The sequence below is a fragment of the Macrosteles quadrilineatus genome, unplaced genomic scaffold (assembly GCF_028750875.1).
Source record: "Macrosteles quadrilineatus isolate MER2022 unplaced genomic scaffold, UCM_ALF_1.0 Scaffold_4__1_contigs__length_99947679, whole genome shotgun sequence".
Classification (NCBI taxonomy): domain Eukaryota; kingdom Metazoa; phylum Arthropoda; class Insecta; order Hemiptera; family Cicadellidae; genus Macrosteles; species Macrosteles quadrilineatus.
In genome coordinates, this window is record NW_026542597.1 from 31249956 (window position 1) to 31269146 (window position 19191).

At 38.0% G+C, this 19191-nt stretch overlaps 1 protein-coding gene across 5 annotated transcripts in view; it reads right to left on the bottom strand.

Annotated features, from left to right (window-relative positions):
- Window positions 1-937: 937 nt before the first annotated feature.
- LOC128991420 (SR-related and CTD-associated factor 4-like) overlaps window positions 938-19191 on the bottom strand; it is a 51386-nt gene continuing 33132 nt past the window's right edge. For 3 of the 5 annotated variants that reach the window (XM_054414283.1, XM_054414279.1, XM_054414278.1), the window contains exons 13-22: window positions 18705-18876; window positions 17857-18117; window positions 13938-14102; window positions 13485-13673; window positions 12469-12550; window positions 6335-6985; window positions 5770-5822; window positions 4556-5290; window positions 4074-4127; window positions 938-3589 (exon numbers count right to left, since the gene is read on the bottom strand). In XM_054414283.1, the coding sequence (XP_054270258.1) occupies window positions 2094-3589; window positions 4074-4127; window positions 4556-5290; window positions 5770-5822; window positions 6335-6985; window positions 12469-12550; window positions 13485-13673; window positions 13938-14102; window positions 17857-18117; window positions 18705-18876 (3858 nt within the window). In that variant the 3' untranslated portion in view covers window positions 938-2093. The remainder of the gene's footprint in view (window positions 3590-4073; window positions 4128-4555; window positions 5291-5769; window positions 5823-6334; window positions 6986-12468; window positions 12551-13484; window positions 13674-13937; window positions 14103-17856; window positions 18118-18704; window positions 18877-19191) is intronic. The other 2 variants (XM_054414280.1, XM_054414281.1) reach the window with 2 other exon arrangements.

Here is a 19191-nt window from a genome sequence, read left to right on the forward strand (position 1 = left end):
AAGTTATTGCAGCTTTAGAGATTTCCCCCATAGCTTATTCATTGAGTTGTTGATAAGCTAATGGGAGAAAGTATGTGTTAGATTGCTGGATATTGTTGAAGAGTCCCGGGAGCCTGCACATTATAACACATAAAACAATTTCACAAGTATAAAGACGACTTCTACTTCCACAAGCACTGAGCATTTAAATTACTTTCACTTAAATATTTGAAAAAAATATTTTGAGATGGTAAATAACTCTTCAGTGGCTGTTTGAAATCAACAAATCTAACACTGCTCTTATAGCAAGAAAAAATCCAAGATTGCCGTTAGCCTCCATGGACTCACTTGTAAAACAAGTACATAACTACGTATTAATTTTCTGATCTTAGTGCACTGGATATTTAAATTGCAATCACTTTGAACAAATAATTTTATAAGCCCTTAACAGCTATTTGAAAATATTCCAAGACGGCCGCTAGCCTCCAAGGATTTCAATAGTGAATGACCTAGCTAGATAGATGTGCAGAATTGCACTCACTATCAATCTCCAGATAGTGCTATCAGGGTAAGGTTTGTTATTTACATCTGTTATATTGATACATTGAGATTAAGTCTGACTACTAATGAATGCTACTAGACCAGTATAGTGGAGATTTCTAGTCTAGCTTTATGTTAATAATATCAAACCAGCAGTTTTTTTGCCAGGACCCAAAACTTAATTGTTGTCCATCTTTGGACAAAATATTAAAATATACATGACGATGACATGGCTCTTTCAGACATAAGACATACCCATCTCTTTCAGAAGTCATGTATCAGCTCAGCAGGTGTATGTAGGTGGTGAGTGTATGCAGGTCTGCTGTTGGTTGTTCTGGCTGACAGTTGTTCTCTGGATGCTTCCCAGCAGCAGCAAGTGAAGTGGAGCTCAGAGGTGTAAGCAAAAACATTTTATGCCCTAATATTTATTGTAACCGTAAACTAAACAAGATGCTAACAATATCTTACAAAAACTCATGTTTGCAATTTGTATATAGTCTATGCATCAATTAAAAATATGTTACAAGTCAAACTCCGGCAAGTTATAAAGCAACTTGAAAATAAATCAAAAGCTTTTTGTAAATGTCGTATCAAAATGAATCAACATTTCGTTTGAATGAACATTAAAACTCTTCACAAAACATTACAATATAGTTCACAAATCATGGACAGAATGAGAATGGCTTCCTAGCAAAACTTATAACAAAACGGTAAAATCATCAAAATGTAAATAGAATTTGCAACACAAAATAGAAAACAAATTCGATACAATTTTTTACAATTTTGTAGACAAAAACCTGTTTTTGACAAGACATGCTTAATACAATAAAGATCTAAAATGACTACTTAGTACAAGATGTCCATTAATATACAAATGTAGGGTGAATGTAAAAGACATCACAAGGAACTAGTATAAATGATAAATATTGATAAATATTCAATTAACGGTTAACATCGACCCAGAAAGCCGATTGTTCACATTAGATCCTTGTGATGTCGCCAAAACTAAAATTAAGGTTGTAAAGTCAGAGTCACAGTACCTTGCACTTGTCACTCTATTTGAGCGCAAGCACTAGTTCCATCCTCTCCGCAGCCCGTGGTCGTGGCGTGGTAATTCTCGTGAACACAGGAACACTCGACCAAGTAAAGCAATTTTGTTTGCAATTTTTAATTGAAATATTTTAAATTGTATAAAATATACAAATTTGAAACATAAATAACTATGAAACACTGTACAAATTACTCATCGTATAAAAAATATATAAATATGGTTAAAATTCTAATGTACAAAACAATAACAAGCACCACAGTGTTCATTCTATTCATCGTTACTATCAAAATTAAAAATATTAAGACTGGTTTTGGTTTTGGTAACTGTTTATACAGGAAACCACAACACCTGATTTATCCTGTGTTCACATTTCCACAACCACATTTCACCTGGCACTAAACTTTGGTCAAACGCGGCAGTTTGCTCATCTCGCTTCCAAGATACAACGTGTAAATGTTCATCATACAAACAATTAAATTACAAATGAGTTTTAATTTCTCGGGCAGATATACTAGACTAGGTTCTATTGTTCAGAATCATTTAAAGAACTGTTATGTTCTAAAGAACTTATTTCACCCGATATAACTTCCCCTATTCTCACTTCCGATTCAGAATTTTGAGCCTGAATTTCGCACGACGGCTGTTCATGACCAGAAGTTTCCGGTGGTGATACTTGGCTTTGGTGTGATTCAAAATTTGTCTCTACAGGCGACTGCTGCAGCATAGACTCAGTCTCTCTGCACAAATTCTGTTCTACTTCAGTTGGCTGTTCGTGAAAGGAAGGTAAATTCTCTTGTGGCTCTTCAGTACTGAATGTTTGTTGGTTGCAAGGTTGCGAGTTCTCAAAGAAGTCATTAGGCCTTTGATCAAAATGCACTGACTGAGAACTTTCCGTAGGATCATAGTCTGGTCCAGAGGCGGATTGAGTCTCAAATACACTTTGTTCTACAGCAGATGACACTGAGTCACCCATTGAGAAATCAACGTTGTCATGTTCTGCAGTAGAAACTTTGGGTGATGACTGTGACTGTAAGCATTCCTGAATCTCTTTCATAGAGGCCTGCCTATCTTCCTGCAGAGAAGAGGCTATAAGGCTCTCCGCATGTGACATTCTCTCAGCGAACCCAATATCAGCAAACCTCCGATTTGGATCCTCTGATTGAAATCCCTCGACTTCTGACTCTTTTCTTTGCTCTTCTTCATTTGCTTGACAATTTTCTAATTGGAAGGAGCTTCGCCTTTCTGGTGTTTCAGAAGTTTGAGAATCTTCTGGCTGACTTTGCTGACCACTTTCAGTAAAGCTGAAATGGCTACTTGACATTTCTACATCCGGCATGGACTGAGAATCTTGTTGGAAGACTGAGCTTACTTCTTCTCTTTCTGTTTTCTGATTGTCAGTTGGCATTTGCATACTAGAAGAATCTTCACTAACTCCACCAAAAGGAAAGTTTCTTTCCTCCTCAACAGGCAAGTTATTACTTTGATCACCGGCCATATCAGTTGAGGGAAGGATATTTTCATTACCAGGTTCATTATCTCGATTTGTTTCTAAAAGAACATCTCCAACTGATCTATCTGTTTGAGACAAAGAATTTTCTGAGCAGAAGGGATTTTCTGTGTTTTTATCATCCTGATTGACTGAAACTGGTTCTTGTTGGGATTCACTGACGTCCATAGCCACTGGATCAGTTGCTGAAGTTTCAACAACAGAGTCTGACTCTGCCCTTGGTTCTTCACTGGGAGGGGCAAACGCTGGGGGAGGGGACATGTTGCTCCATCTTGATAACTTTTTCGGACTTGGTGATGTTCCTTCTTCTTCTTCCCACCTCCTATCTTCTCCGCGACCCTGGAATCCTCTTCCTCGACCTCTGATGGTTGGACTTCCGCGTCCTCTTCCGCTTTCCTCAAACACTGGAGGCCCGAATCGCTCTGGACCACCTTCAGGTGGGGCAAATCCTCTAGGTGGAAATCCAAATCCTGGTTTGGGAGGAGAAGGCCCTTGAGACTCCATCCACGGACCTAGAAAAATCAAGTTTTAAAATCCTGTATTTTGAGAGATAGGTCTACTGAGTAGGAATTTTATGAAAGAAGAAATTGGCACAAAAATTAAAGGGTCCAGTTCCGCAGAGAGCCTACAATATATTATTGGATGAAATATTAGTTCGGTATTTATATCGTATCAGGTATAGTCTTCACGAGATATAAATATCAATTGTATGTTTTTCAAGAAGACTCCACGTTATGCTATGGTGGTTAGGTTAGGTTAATTTTGTTCAGTTTAATAATAGCAAAAAATATAAAATTTGTTTAAACAGATTTATGTTGATATATAGTGTTAAATGTTAAAGATCTAAATTTATAAAGACGTCAATTTGTATTTGTTTTATAGTACTATCCTTTTTTTATAAGCTTTATAAACTACACTGAACCAAACTAACCTTAACACCACAGAGCAGCGGCCTACAGTATGATTACTAAGATTTAACGAAATATCAATAACTACCTGCTCTAGGACCTCTAGGACCAGCACCCCTGGGTGAAAACATAGCTGGACCGCCTGTAATAATAAGACAATAATCATATAATTACCTCCTTTTACAACATACACATGGGCAAGTGTTGGTAATACATCTCCTATACTTACATTTGGATTAGAATGTCTATATTTGTCACACACTTATTTTTTTTTTTTTTTTTGCTATTATAGGGCAAAAACCTGTAAACAATTCTTACTTGTTGATAACAAAAATTAACATGTTAAATGAAAATATTGTATTTTAAATGCTATTATTAACTAGGCTATTGTAATTAGGCTATATATTGAAAAAGCAAATTGTAATAACTAAATGTCGCAGCAAAATGGTCACAGATAATTTTATATGGTTAAGTTTTTTTTGTATTTTATGTAAAAAAATAAGTAGGCCTGACAAATAAGAAAAGGCATGACATTTATTTTAAACACATATTTAAAACACTGATGCCCACCTCTGCCGCGGAAAGCGTCCTGTCCCCGCCCGCGTCCTCTAGAGAACAGCTCGAACCGGATCCTCGGCTGGAACTCACCAGGACCACCAAACCCTTCGAACGGCCCAAACTCATCAGTAGGAAGACCTCGGAGAAAATTGTCAGGAGGTGGACCACCTGGTCCAAAGTTGTCCGGTATAAGAGGACCTCGGTTAAAGTTATCAGGAGGCGGACCTCTCATTTTGAAGTTCTCAGGTGGAGGACCTTCAAAGTCTGGCGGGGGACCTCTCGGGTCAAACCCACCAGGAGACGGGCCCCGCAGGTCAAATCCATCTGGAGGTGGACCACGTGGTGCGAAACCTTCTGGTGGTGGTCCTCTAGGGACAAAACCTTCTGGTGGTGGTCCTCTAGGGCCAAAACCTTCCGGAGGTGGTCCTCTAGGGCCAAAACCTTCCGGAGGTGGTCCTCTAGGGCCAAAACCTTCTGGTGGTGGTCCTCTAGGTCCAAAACCTTCCGGAGGTGGTCCTCTAGGGTCAAAGTTGTCCATTGGTGGACCTCCTCGGGATCCGAAACCGTCAGGAGGTGGACCCCTTGGGTCAAAGCCATCAGGTGGAGGGCCTCTGTGGTCAAACATGTCCCTCGGCCCAGGGCCCCGACCGTCAAACCCTTCTCTCCGCCCAGGGTGTCGTCCATGCATGTCTGGAGGATACCCCTCAGGGTGGAATCCTTCATTCCTCGGACCAAAGTTTTGTCCACCTACAAGAAAAACATATCTATCAGTCTAAGGTATATTTTTTGTTAGAGTTACGGTAAAACTATTTGTTTGTAATTATTCTTATATGCATAGGACTTACAAAACTTCAATGGTATTTAAAACACTTACGTCCCCAAAATAATTCCACTGCTTATCAATGGAACTGAAATGGACAAAAAAGACTTGCAGTGACATAAAATTACCATAAATAGACTAAACCTGCAAAATCTCTTGACTGCCAGATTATGGGATAGTTCGGACTAACGTGCAGCCGAACCATAGGGATTTAACTGCAATTCGCTATGATTTTAAAATTCTGCTGTGGTCTATAAAGACTTAAGACATTCGCCACACTGACAAGCTAGTTTTCATGCATTTCAGATCTAAGTTATGGACATTAAAAGGACAAAGTCAGTTATGACATTGAAGACAAAAAGAATATATCACAAAAAATAAAATGTAATAAGGATCAATGGTTTACCTGGTGGGCCTTGGAAGTTGTCAGGCTCCATGCCTCCTCTTAGAAACTCTCCTCTGAAAAGAGGAATTTCCACATTAGAAACAATATTAATTTATAGTAAATTCAAGAAAACATCTTATTTTTGGATAGAGTCAAATATGTTTCTATAATTTACCACGGGTCTTAATATTAATATTTAATTTTAAATGATTATATTGTAGGAAATTACTTAAGGGTAGCAAACCATTAGTAAACATTGAAATTATTATTTTAAAACATTTAACATGACGGCTTGCAATGTTAAAGCTTGGCTGTAGGCCTACTATACAAAAATTACAACTACTTTTAATCTACAGTAACAATTCTCATCATAAAAATCAAGTAGATGATAAAATATCTTTGTTCTTTCTAACTTACAACCAAAATTAATAGATTTACTTTATGCTTTCATACTCTGATCTTGAAACGTCTATCAGTGTGAAATATCAACATTTGAGTGGTTACTAAAAGGTGGTGCAAGTCTGAATTCCATTGGTTGGTGTCCTACATCAGAAAGGTCTTAATTTAAAATTTGTTATCACAGTACCTGTCCTGATCCATGTTCCTTAGTCTGTCTTGTCCACTTTTATCTCTCTCTGCACTTCCCTTCATCTCTTTGCTGCGTCCACGTTCCCTGTCTCTACCCCTCCTGTCATCTCTTCCCCTCTCTCTCTCCCCGTCACCCCACTTCCTGACTCGTCCTCTATCCCTGTCCCTGTCCCTATCTCTGTTTCTACTCCTATCTCTATCGTTTCTGTCCCGGAAGCCTTTGTCGTCTTTAGACAATTCGTCTTTCCTCTCCTTGTCATCTGGTTTCCCATCCTTGTCCCTCAAGTCTTGATCGTTCTTCTCGTCTCTTTCTCTTGACCTGTCTCTCCTATCTCTTCTTTCCCTGTAGTCCTTATCTCTTTCTCTGTAATCCTTGTCAGACCTATCCCTATAGTCACGATCTCCTCTGTAATCTCTGTCACGTTTGTTTCTGTAGTCCCTATCTCTATCCCGATCTTTGTCCCTGTCTTTGTATTCCTTAGGCGTATCTCTGTAATCTTTGTCCCTCAGTTCTCTCTCGTCCTTGTCCTCGGATGTGTGGTTGTCCCCCTTGTTGGGGGGAGGGATTGACATTGGAGGTGGGATCTTCATGAGTGACATGGGAGAGAACTGCGGCGGAGGTTGGCCGAACAAAGTCCCCGCCCCACTCCTGCAACAACACAACTCAATGTAGCTTATAATAAAATTGTTGCGTGAGATTGTGAAGAATTAATGAAGGACGGAGTTTTGAATAAAACCTTAGTATATTTACATCTATACTAGGGGTCTGCGGTGCACCGAAAAAGTCGGTACGGTACGGTACAAGCTTAATTACCGTCATCGGTTCGGTACAGCATTTTACACGGTACAAATTCGGTTCGGTACAGCCTATTATAATAATAAATTACATTCAGTTTACTATCGTAGTCAACGGCAGTTGGTTCCGAGCACATAAAAGTCTTATCAGATGTTTGTTTACGATCTTCATAATTTATTACTAGCGTGATGATGCAATAAAAAACCCATTAGCAGTCCCAAATCCATTAACATTTTATCACGACAATAATTGTTGTATTGAAGTACTTCCAAGAACTGTTGAGTTTTATCACTTTTATTTCTTTACGACTTTCCCCAATTCTGTTTTATCATAAAAATAATGGTTTTATGATGACTGTTAAATGTTATCTCTAACTTAATCAGTATTTTCGTGAATATTGAATTTGCCGCTGGCCATTGCCTACTGCCATAAAACTGTTTATGGCTACATATAAAACTTGTAACTAATCTACAATCTTATTTTATAAATTAAATATTTGTTATGGATATTTTATCTTTCTATTGACGACCATGGATATATACAAACTTTTGTCGTGATTTTAATTTCAACATCAAAATACAATATTGCACAATCGTGATATTTTAGGCCATTGACCTTTATTATGCATCCGGTAATGCTGTTTCAGAAGAGAAGCAAGTTGATAAATTATAAATTGATATTCCCGTAGTTAAAAAGAATTATTTTATAAACCTATAAAACAAAATCATAAAATCTTACATAAAGATGATAACAATAACGGAAATTGTAAAAAGGGTATAAAGATAACAACGTTATTCTTTCTCTTTGTTCTCCTATTTCTTGGGTTTCCTTTCATCACGCATTCAACAAGTTGCCATGGTTACTAAACACCCATGTCGTTATCAGCTTTTGTGACATAGCGCACAGCAGGTGGTTCCCCACTGAGTGCAGCCGAGCGGCACTAATGAGGGTCGGACCTTCTTGGGGGTGAACAATAGACGGCTTATCAGACCCTCCCCTCCCCCGTGGTCTGGAGAAAGCATGTAAACAAACTATTGCACAAGCGTGACTTGACATTAAGCTGCTTCAACTATAATTTTGTCAAATGAACTGTGATGTTTCAAAATCAAAAACAATAATTTGGGACCATACTGCTTAACACTAATGGACTGCAATTATTGTTGAACATACAATGCATTTTTAACAAACTAAGATTATACGATTCAAATACAATTATAAAAATTATCTTGGTATTTTACTTGGGGTAATGAAGTTATGTAGGCTAGTGTAATTCTCGGTTCATCAAGGTTCTACTGAATTATGTTTGGCAGTGAATAAGTGTAGAATGCAATTTATAAATTCAGGGATACACACCTTTTACACAGTTATAAAGTCTAATTGCCCAACATCAAATCTTACTCTGTGATAATCCAAATTTTAGTTTCAGAAAAAACTTTGCAAGAATTGTATCCATAACTTAACTAGTTTTGAAGCTGATAAAAAAAAAATGGTCTTTGCCATTACTTCATCATAACCTCCAGTTTTTCTTTGTCATCTGCTGTGAACAGCTGGCAAAACTACACTGTCTTCTACTGAATGCTTTTATATGTTTTTAAAATAAAAAAAAAAAACAACTAGACATAGTGTTGGTTGGAAATAATTTACCAGTTTTGTGAAATTATCTTGTCAATAAATGTTTCAAACATGTTTATTCATAAAAACTCTTATCCTATTTTTAAACTACTTTATCATGGCTATTCAAAGTATCTCAGAGTAAAATAGGTAAAGCCTATATCTCAACTGTGATTTTTCTTGACACAATCCTCTTAGTAGTAAAAGGTTTTGTTTTAATAATATGTGGTACAGTAATTGTTGTTAGAAAACCATGAATGTAGGATAATATCCATTTTCATAGTAATGTCTATGTATTAAAGTTAAAAATAATGGTTTAGATACAGTTCTGAGAAGAAAACCGCAAAAATACGGGTAGCCGCGTACCGTACCGATTTTGTACCGAGAACCGAGGTACAAAATATTGTACCGTGCCGAACCGTACCGACCTTAAATTTTCTGTACCGCAGACCCCTAATCTATACTGATAATCAGCTTTTCGTTGGACTAAGTCACTAGGTTTTAGAATCGTAATGTAAGTAAGGTAACTTATTACATTTTGGCATTTTTTTTTTTTTTTTTTTTTTTTTAATTCACTTGCTGGAATATGAATAAAATTTTACATCATACTACACAGAAACAGGTGCTTCTCCATCCGTATTGATAGGCTGGAAAGTTGCCCTTTGCCGTGTCTACACACGGAAAAGTAACGTAATGTACTTTTATATTGACCAACTTTATTTCAAGAAGGGTACCTTTCCACCTCAGATAGTTTTATTTAGGATAATAATGATATTTATTCACTGGTTCTTAAGATTATTATTACTGATAATGATCTCTTGTACGAGGGCTGTAAATTAAGGTCCCGTCGAACTTTCAGCTGATTCCCATCCCTATGGGACAATTGGTCTGGTCATACAATTAAAAACCAGTGTGAAAGAAAGTGGACGCTTCCACCAAGTATAAATTGTTTTCTATAATTAGATTTCCGTAGTCAATTCTGCATACACATCCTGTTAACTGGCAGCAGGGTTGAGCCCCTTTTAACAAAAATTTAACCACAGAATGTGATTTATACTCGGAGAGAGCATTAATTTTCCTTTGCGACTTTTACTATAACCAACTAATTAATTGTCCTATAGGGTTGGGAAGCATCTAGAATAGTAGTGAATGAAGTACCGGTAAGGAACATAACGTTGGTCTCAGATTTGAACTGGCTTGCTTGGGGAGCTGGATGGAGACCTTAATTTACAGACAACCATCGTAAATAATATTTTAAGGTAGATTAGATATGTTCGACACCATACACTGTACAAAACTGTACCTTTACTGAAGGAAATTTGATTTAATTACAGTAAACCTTCAATAGTTCGACACGGGCTGAGGCTACCCATCTAAACATTAGCGATCCATTTTTTTTTTTTTTTTACACGTACGGTTAATGACCGGGGGACTAGTTCTTTCCAGCTATCAGAGTGAAATTAGGGTGAAAAACTATCTTGACTTGAACATTAATTTGTCATTTATTGTTGACTTGAGACTAATGAACAGTGAAATTGTTAAGCTTATTATTTAATAAATTTGTGTGATTTCTATATAAAACTTGTATTTTTACTTTTCTGTACTGGTATATCAAACTCTATTTACTAGTGATGGTTTCAAAACCGAATCTCAAATCCATTAAAACTTTGGAAAAGTTTCGGTTTTGAGATTCGATCACCGAGTTTGGAGATTCAAAAGTTTCGAAATTGAAGTTTTTGGCAGTTTTATTCTTGAAACTGCTGACATATTTTGCGTCATTAATATTGTGTCTTAACACTGTTTCCACTTTTCACACAAGCTTGTAGCAATAAATCAAACGGATCACCATTAACAGTAATGAAAACAGTAAATTGTATTCTGATTCTGAACTTCAAAAGGCATACTATAACTGGACCAACATACAGCTCAGTTGCTTAGCAATATTTAATATAAGCATCTAGACTGCCAGTGCAACTCCTAGGATCGGTAGGATCGTGGATCAGATCGAAAAACCCCCCACCACCGCTCAGTGCCGATGGCGTGACGTCAACCATTACTGCAACGATACGGAACTGAGTCATGAGCCTTTGTGGTGAAGTGGATAGCGTGTCGGGCTGATAATCTGAAGGTGCCGGGTTCGAATCCCACTGGGAGCACTAACTTTTTGTCAACAATTTTTTTCATATCAGCAAGTTTGGTTGGTTTGGTTAGGTTATGACAGTTTAATTTTATAATTAAAAGATTGTAAAATTGAATTTGAGACATTAATAATTTTATTTTTAGAACAGAGCTATTTTTCGATTAGTGAACCTTCATTCGAGTTTATCATTATCAGCAGGTTTGGTTAGTTTGGTTAGGTTATGATAGTTTAGTTATATTTAATTCAAATTTAATCTAAAAATTATACGTTTTGACAGCGACAGTGATACAGATAACAATTTTCCGCGAACAGTTAGATAAGCTATGCGGATGCGCCGGTATGATTCGGAAGCGTACGACATGGTGCGGTGGTGGGGGGTGATCCACTGATCTGATCCACGATCCTGATCTGAGTCCGCTCCTCGGACTTGCACTGGCAGTCTAGACGCTAGTGTTTAATAAAGACAAATAAATATTGACCACTAAATGTTACTAGCGGCTAGTCCCTGCCCACCAAATCTGTTCGGGAGCGAAACTTCTACCCTCCAGCTGTTCTGATTGGCTGAGGAACACCATTAGCGCAACGATACGGCATGATGCCATCGGCCTCGGTGGTATAGTGGGTAGAGTGCCGGGCTGATAACCTGAAGGAGCCGGGTTCGAATCTCACCTGAGGCGCTATATTTTTGTCTAGGATTTTTTCATTATCAGCAAGTTTGGTTGGTTTGGTTAGGTTATGACAGTTTAATTTTATAATTAAAACATTATAAAATAAATTTGAGCCATTTATAGTTTTATTTTATGAACAGAACTATTTGTTCGATTAATAAACCTTCATCAGATTTTTTCTTTATCAGCAAGTTTGGTTGGTTTGGTTAGGTTATTGACAGTTTAATTTCATAAAAAAATTATAAAATTGAATTTGAGGCATTTATAATTTTATTTTATGAACAAAACTAATTTTTCAATTAGTAAACCTGCATTATAGCTAATCAGAAGTTTCCAAATGACACTGTTGGCAAAACTAATCCAGGAATGAAAATTCAGCTGGAGGGAGGGTAGAAGTTTCGCTCCCGAACAGATTTGGTGGGCAGGGACTAGCCGCTAGTCTAAATGTTCTAATTAATCTAATCATGTTCATGTTGGTGTCAGGAGCTTAATTTATTTTAATGTTAACATTTTATTATTACCTGTATATTTTTAACCTTAACTCTTGTCACCAGCTAAGGAAAAAAGTTTCGTGTCTAGGTTTAAAGATTTGATTTGAGATTCAATTTTTTTAAATTTTGGTTTCGGTTTTGAGATTCAAAAATTTCTGGCTTTTACCATCACTACCGTTCACTCCCTATAGTTCGAAACCCCTTACAAGTGTGGAACTATCGAGGTTCTACTGTATTTCTAAACTTTTACTTGAGTTAAATGGTTGCACTTTTGATTTTAAAAATAGCATGCTTTATTGTAATCACAATGAGTCTATAACATTCATTGTCCTGATCTATTCTGATCAAAGGATTATCAACTGTCCCAAAATTAAGATGTTATTTGGAAATGTTTGTAAAGTGGGAGTGGTTCCTAAGTATACATACGTTGGAGGACTGCCTGTGTCCATCTTGTCGCCATCGCCAGGTTTGACGTCTGCCACAGGAGGTCTTGTCAACATTCCCATGCCTGCAACACAAACTAGAGTTTACAATCTACAACAGAAACATTGATATGCTAATATTCTGCAGTGGCAAGGTCCAAGCAAGACCAAGTGGTAAGTTTTCTAGATAGTAGAAAACTGCAAAATTTAAATTTTGTTCACCGCGCAATCATGATAGTAAAATAAAATTAACCTTACAAAAAATATTAAATTTTAATTGAGATTATTGAACACCAAGTTTTCAACAGTTATCAACAAAAGAACTACATAATTTGTTCTTCCCATTTTGATCTCCGTCTTATTTCCTTATTTCATTTGATCAGTTACCAATAATACAGGGTGAGTTTTAAATGAGTCCCCCCCCCTACTTTTTTCTACATTTCTTAAGATATCAACTCCGGACCACGTCAGATCATTGTAAAGCAGTAAGTACTTAATTTTGACTGGGTATAAATTTTTGGCCGCCATCTTGGATCCGCCATATTGGATACAGTTTTTTTTCAAATGTAAAGGTAGGGTTGTGACCCATTATTCCAAACTAGAATTTTACGCTGATTTCAATGCCGCAAATAGTTTTATTTTATTTTTATTTTTTAATGTTTTAATTTTTTTAGTTGAATTTGAGGCATTTATGCTGGAATATTATCATCGTTTGGAATAATGGGTCACAACCCTACCTTTACATTTGAAAAAAAAACTTTGTGTCCAATATGGCGGCTAAAAATTTATACCCAGTCAAAATGAAGTACTTACTACTCTACAATGATATGACGTGGTCCGGAGTTGATATCTTAAGAAATGTAGAAAAAAGTAGGGGGGAACTCATTTAAAAATCCCCCTGTATATTCAGACACAGGTTATCTAAGAGGCTTGAAAACATGGGTCAGAAGAGAAGTAATGGATACTAACAGGAGCAGAATATGTTTAGAAAGATAGAACATGCAGGACGAATCAACTAACCTGGTAGCTGAAGCTGAGGAGGTAAAGTGAACGGCAACTGCATCATGGCATCAGTGAACGGCATGGACCCGTCTGTGGGCGGAGGCACACCCATTGGACCCAGCCCCGCCTTGCTCTTGTCCTGACCTGGTAGTGGGATCTGGGACAACTGGGGGCCAAGTAGACCCACTCCCGCTGCAGCACATAGAACTGTCAGTAGGTGAGTGAACAATGGAATTACAATGATTGTGCTTAAATCCAGTCTATCCGAGATCAACTATGATACCTTTACAAATTACGTTTCCTGTATATATTTTAAAGGAAAGCCAGGTGACTTGTTAGAATATTTGTAAAAGGGATAGTTAGCAAGAAAGTAAAGAGTTCAGTTCATTTGAGTTATAATTTAATTCAAAGAAGAATTTCAGAAGTAAGTAAAGACAATATTTTGTTGGAGAATCCTAGCCGAGCACTTACGTGGAGGGTTGAACGGAGAGCCTACGGGTTGTGGCATTCTACTCATCATCTGTTGGTGCATCAGTGGGTTGCCCATGAGACCCTGCATGCCCGGGGGAGGGACTCCTAGAGGTACGTTCGGCATCAGACCCGGCCCCATCGCCATGCCCATGGGTCCTAGCAGGCCTATAACAGCATATACAACAGTTAAATCTCAAACATATACAATCCACTTGATAAAACTAATTTATTATTAACTTGAGGGTGTAGCATAGAGCAGTGTTTCCCAACCTTTTTTACTGGTGTACCACTTCACTAGACCAAAAAATGTCACGTACCACCTAGTCGTGAAGTATGAATACCTAGTTAACTATGGAAAAATCTTTAATATTGTGTAAACCTAACTAATCTTTACAACCAAAAGGATGAAATATAAAATTCTGTGTAGTGTTGCAACATTTAATGAATTACAGTAAAATGAACAAGAAACAAGCTCTAGATATGACACATAGGCCTATTGCAACAAAAAATGGAAAAGACAACAGAATACAAAAAAACGTCAATGAGAAGGTTGAGCTTGAATTTTGGAAGCTAGCTTTGGAATGTCTGGTCGAAGATTGCTTAGCCTTAAACGGAGATCATTTTCCACATTTAGAAGTCTGTTTCGATATTTGTTCTTAAGGTACACAAGAGATGAAAAGGCTGTCTCACACAGGTATGAAGTTGAAAATGGAAGCAAAAATTTAACTGCTTTGTCAGCTACTTGTCCGTAATCCACACGCCTTTCGACCCAGAAGTCCACAAGCATCATTCTTGAAAATTGTTGCCGAAGTTCCGAATCACAGTTTAGTTCAAACAACTGTTCTTTTTCTGGTGCAGTCAAGTTGTCTGGTGCCATTTCTATCTCTGCAAACGGGTTTTGGATCCAGGAATATTCATTCAAGTCCTCAGGAAAGTAAAGGTTGTAGCTGTTAATTAAGCTGAGACAATGGTTTTTAATGTCAGCCAGAAATTCAGGACTAAGTTGGATGTCATTTTCGTCAACAAAACTCTCAAGAGTAGGAAACAGTGAAATCTTTTTTTCTTCTGCTTCTTTCGCTCCTTGGTTCAGCTTCTTTTTCATTGCAGATACTTTGTCATTAACTCGAAAAGGGGTGTTGTTATTTCCTTGCAAACTTTGGTTGAGTTCGTTGAGCTTTGAAAATATTTCTGCCAGATACACCAACCTACTCATCCACAGTTCATCTGCGAAGCAGTCCTTAAATTCAAAGTTTTTGTCGGACAAAAATACAAAAACCTCATTGCGTAGCTCAAACAGACGAGTCAAAACCTTTCCTCTCGATAGCCATCTGACCTCGGTGTGTAGCAATAGCTGTCTGTGCAAACTACCCATATCATCACACAGTATTGCAAACAAACGAGAATGTAAAGCACGTGCCTTGATAAAATTTACTGTTTTAACAGCTTGGCTTAAAACCTTCTTTAGGCTCTCAGGGCAATTTTTGCTTACCAAAGCCTCTCGATGCAAACAACAGTGAGTGAATGTTGCTTGGGTGGCTACTTGTTTTACTCTAGCCACAACCCCAGAGTGGCGACCTACCATTGCGGCGGCTCCGTCAGTACAAAGTCCCACGCACTTGTTCCAATCCAGATCATGCTCATTTATAAAACCATTTAATTTAACAAAAATGTCTTCACCAGTTGTATGTGTCGGTAATATCTCACAAAATAACATGTCTTCATTTACCCTGTTACTGTCTTCATATCTAACATAACACAGCAAATTCGGCATATTTGTAATGTCTGTTGTTTCGTCAATTTGCAGTGAAAAATATGGACTCTTCTTTATTTTCTCGATTAACATGCGTTTGACATCTAACGCCATGTCTTTTACTCTTCGTGTTACCGTGTTGTTAGATAACGACACAACATCAAGCAGCTTTGCTTCTTTTTCTCCTAAAATTGAAGAAACCATATCTTTGGCAGCAGGTAGGATTAAGGATTCACCAATCGTATGTGGTTTAGCTTCTTGAGCAATTCTTAAACTTACTTTGTACGATGCTTCAACTGCTCGAGTGTTAAGAGATGAAAATGAGCTCATTGTGTTTTTGCTACCTTTAAGCTCACTTTCTTTATTTTTAAAATAAGCCACAGGTTTCCCTTTTAAATTATGGTGTTTTGTATTGAAATGCCTCATGAGAAGGGACGGTTTCATACTATGTTTGGATAATGTTTCCATACAAATAACACACTGTGGAGTAGGCTCATTTAAATCCCCAGTGTAAGTAAACCCAAAAGCTAAATAACTAGGGTCGTACTTTCGTCTGATCTCTTTTTTAATTACCTTAGCTGTACTTTTGGATGACTGAGTAGGCCTACTAGTCGGGGCTACATCACGTTCAGTAGGCGTGTCCGTACCTTCAGAACTACTGCCAACAGTTTTCATATCACTTTGAATAGTTTTAGACCCATAAGAACTGGTTGAAGGACCACCAACAGTGTTCAATTCACTCTCACTAATTTTGAAAACTTTAGGTTGAGAACTACTGGTTGAAGGACCAGGTTGACTTCGTTTTAAAAACTTATCCATATCAACAGCGTACCGTAAGCACAAAGGAAACTAACCTCAAACAAATACACAGTGAATTCCACTAAACTGACACTGACAGAAATAGAGTAGCGACTGACTAGTGAGCGACTACAGAGGTCAATGAACTGTGGTGGGGAATCGCAGCGCTGACGAGCCGAGTGCCGAGCCATCCCGATCATTTCCGAATCCGTGCATGTACTGTACTCGTACTGCCTATCGCCTGATGACTGGGGGCATGAATTTTGAATCTCGCACATATTACTTGACTGCTACTGTTATAAGCCAGTAACTGTAATAGCTATCTAACAAATTAACTCGTCCTTGTTCTAATGTATTGTTTAACTAGATAGGCCTACAGTTGCCGGTGGTCAATTAATTGTTAATAGTGGCACACCGGTGCAAAAAATGGTGAAATTACTATGCCTACTCGTACGTCACTGCGTACCACCGCAGTCACCGTTGCGTACCACTAGTGGTACGCGTACCACAGGTTGGGAAACGCTGGCATAGAGCACAAGGGCCTAGATTTTTTAGGATTTTTTGAGAGGATGATTTTTTGTGTGGGGCTTACCTGAATGGGAAAGAGTCCAAACTGGCACAGGAAAACACAACTTTACACTATATACACAAAACATTAGAATATTTCACTGCCACTGACAGCATTTTCAACTAAGGAAGAGAGAGTTTTCTAGATGTCCAAAATGATGGCCAGTGAGTTGTTGAGTCAGTTTTACCAATAGTATGAATTCAAAAAACACAGTTTCAGTTGATCTTATATGCACTATATTTATATGAATAAATATGTAAGCCTGCTAGTTAGGTTGGATGTTGAAGTGGAGTGGGTTAGATGAAAGGTATTATCTTAGGTTTAGGTTTGGGGGTTGTCTAGACTTAGTAAACCATTGGTAAGACAATTCCCATCTTCTCAGTTGTGACTGGTTACATCGAGGAGGCAGTGATTTGACTATTTTGGTTGTATAGCAGTCATTGAAACTAGGGTTGTTGTGGCTCTGGGCATGTTGTACAACTGGTTTGTCTTTGTATCCAGTAGATACATCTTGTCTATGGTCATTCATCCTGGTTCTGAGGCTATTGGTGGATAGGCCTACATACTGTGCCTCACATTTGTTACATTGTAGTTGGTAGATAATGTTCTTCGTTACAAATTGTGAAACGAAGAACATTATCTACCAACTACAATGTAACAAATGTGTAATGCCTAGGTAACATTTAGCAATTGATTGAATTCGAGCAATAGGGACACTAGTAATACAAAATCCACAATCAAGAGAACTGTGTAATAGGATTTTAAAAACTATGGTATCAAAAACAAAACAGATGACACATTACCAGTATACTCACGCGGGACGGCAAACGGTGGCATCATGCCCAATGGGGGTGCAGGGCCCATGAGGGGAGGCATGGTGGGGGGTGGCTGACTGACGGGGGGACGGTCGGCAGGTTGTGGTCCGTCAGGCAACGGGATGTAGCCGGGCAGAGTAGGTGCTGGAACTGGAATGTCCAGGTCACCAGCCTTAGACTCGTCATCCTCAGCCTGCGAGGAGCTCTGAGACCGATGGTGATCGTCATCTTTGTTCTTCTTCATCCTCTCTGTGGAAGTACAGTGTCAAGAATTTACAGGGAAGTACTGATCACAGGTGTGGTAGTGATAACAAATCAGCAGTCAGTAGCACTTGTAGCAGGCTTGGCATACGTGAATGAACATCAAGTATTCTATTCATCATTGTCTAGTACAGCCTTTGATGTGTAACTACCATCTCAATAAACTGGCATTTGGATTTGCAAACATGTAAGACAAACCTGTGAACTTACAAGTACTCGAAATACTTTTCAAGTAAACTTATCAATTTAAAAATGCTTGTTTTGCAGGATTTGTTAAACGTTCATTGCTTTCACAACAAAAGAATTTTAGTTAATCAAGATACACACAAAAGCTTGACTCGACTTATTTTTAAAGCTTGGGGCAATTGACAAATCTTTACCTCACACACATCTTTAAGTCATATTGCATTACATGTGGGATAGAGATGTTAGAAAAGGGTTGTTAGATTGTTAGAGATGTTAGAAAGAGACTAAGAGGAAGACCTAGTAAAAGTATATGAAGATGGGTTTAGAGGAGAGGAAACGGTGGGGGAGTGTGTAGACCTGAGATTAACCAGAATGGAAGAGAATCTCACCTCTGAGCCAGTCAGGCATGGACTCCTCGTCTATCATGCCTCCCTCCTCCAGCAGCTCCACGTCAATGTCATGGGTTATCTTGCTCCAAGGGATGTACGACACCCCTTGGTCTACCTCCCAATAGTCCTTGTACTCCTTGCCCTTCATGCCCTTGCCTGGAGCCCACGCCAGCTGCAGACACACAGTTAGAGATAGGTAGAATATGTTTATGTGAAAATATTCTTACTCTCAAGCCTCAACCCCTTTGGCTATCAGAGAGATAAGGATCCTAGCAGTGCTGCTCTAGCTTTAAATATTTGTCAACTGTTTTGGAACTAAAAATGTTCTGTATAACATTTCTTATTCAAAGCTCAGGTAAACAGAGAAAAATAGATTTGGTAGCAACACACTAAACTGGGGTCAATTTGAATGAGCATATAAAAACCTATGTTAACATAAAACACAAAGATAGTTCTACCAGGTACAAAGTAGAAAATAGAATGAATC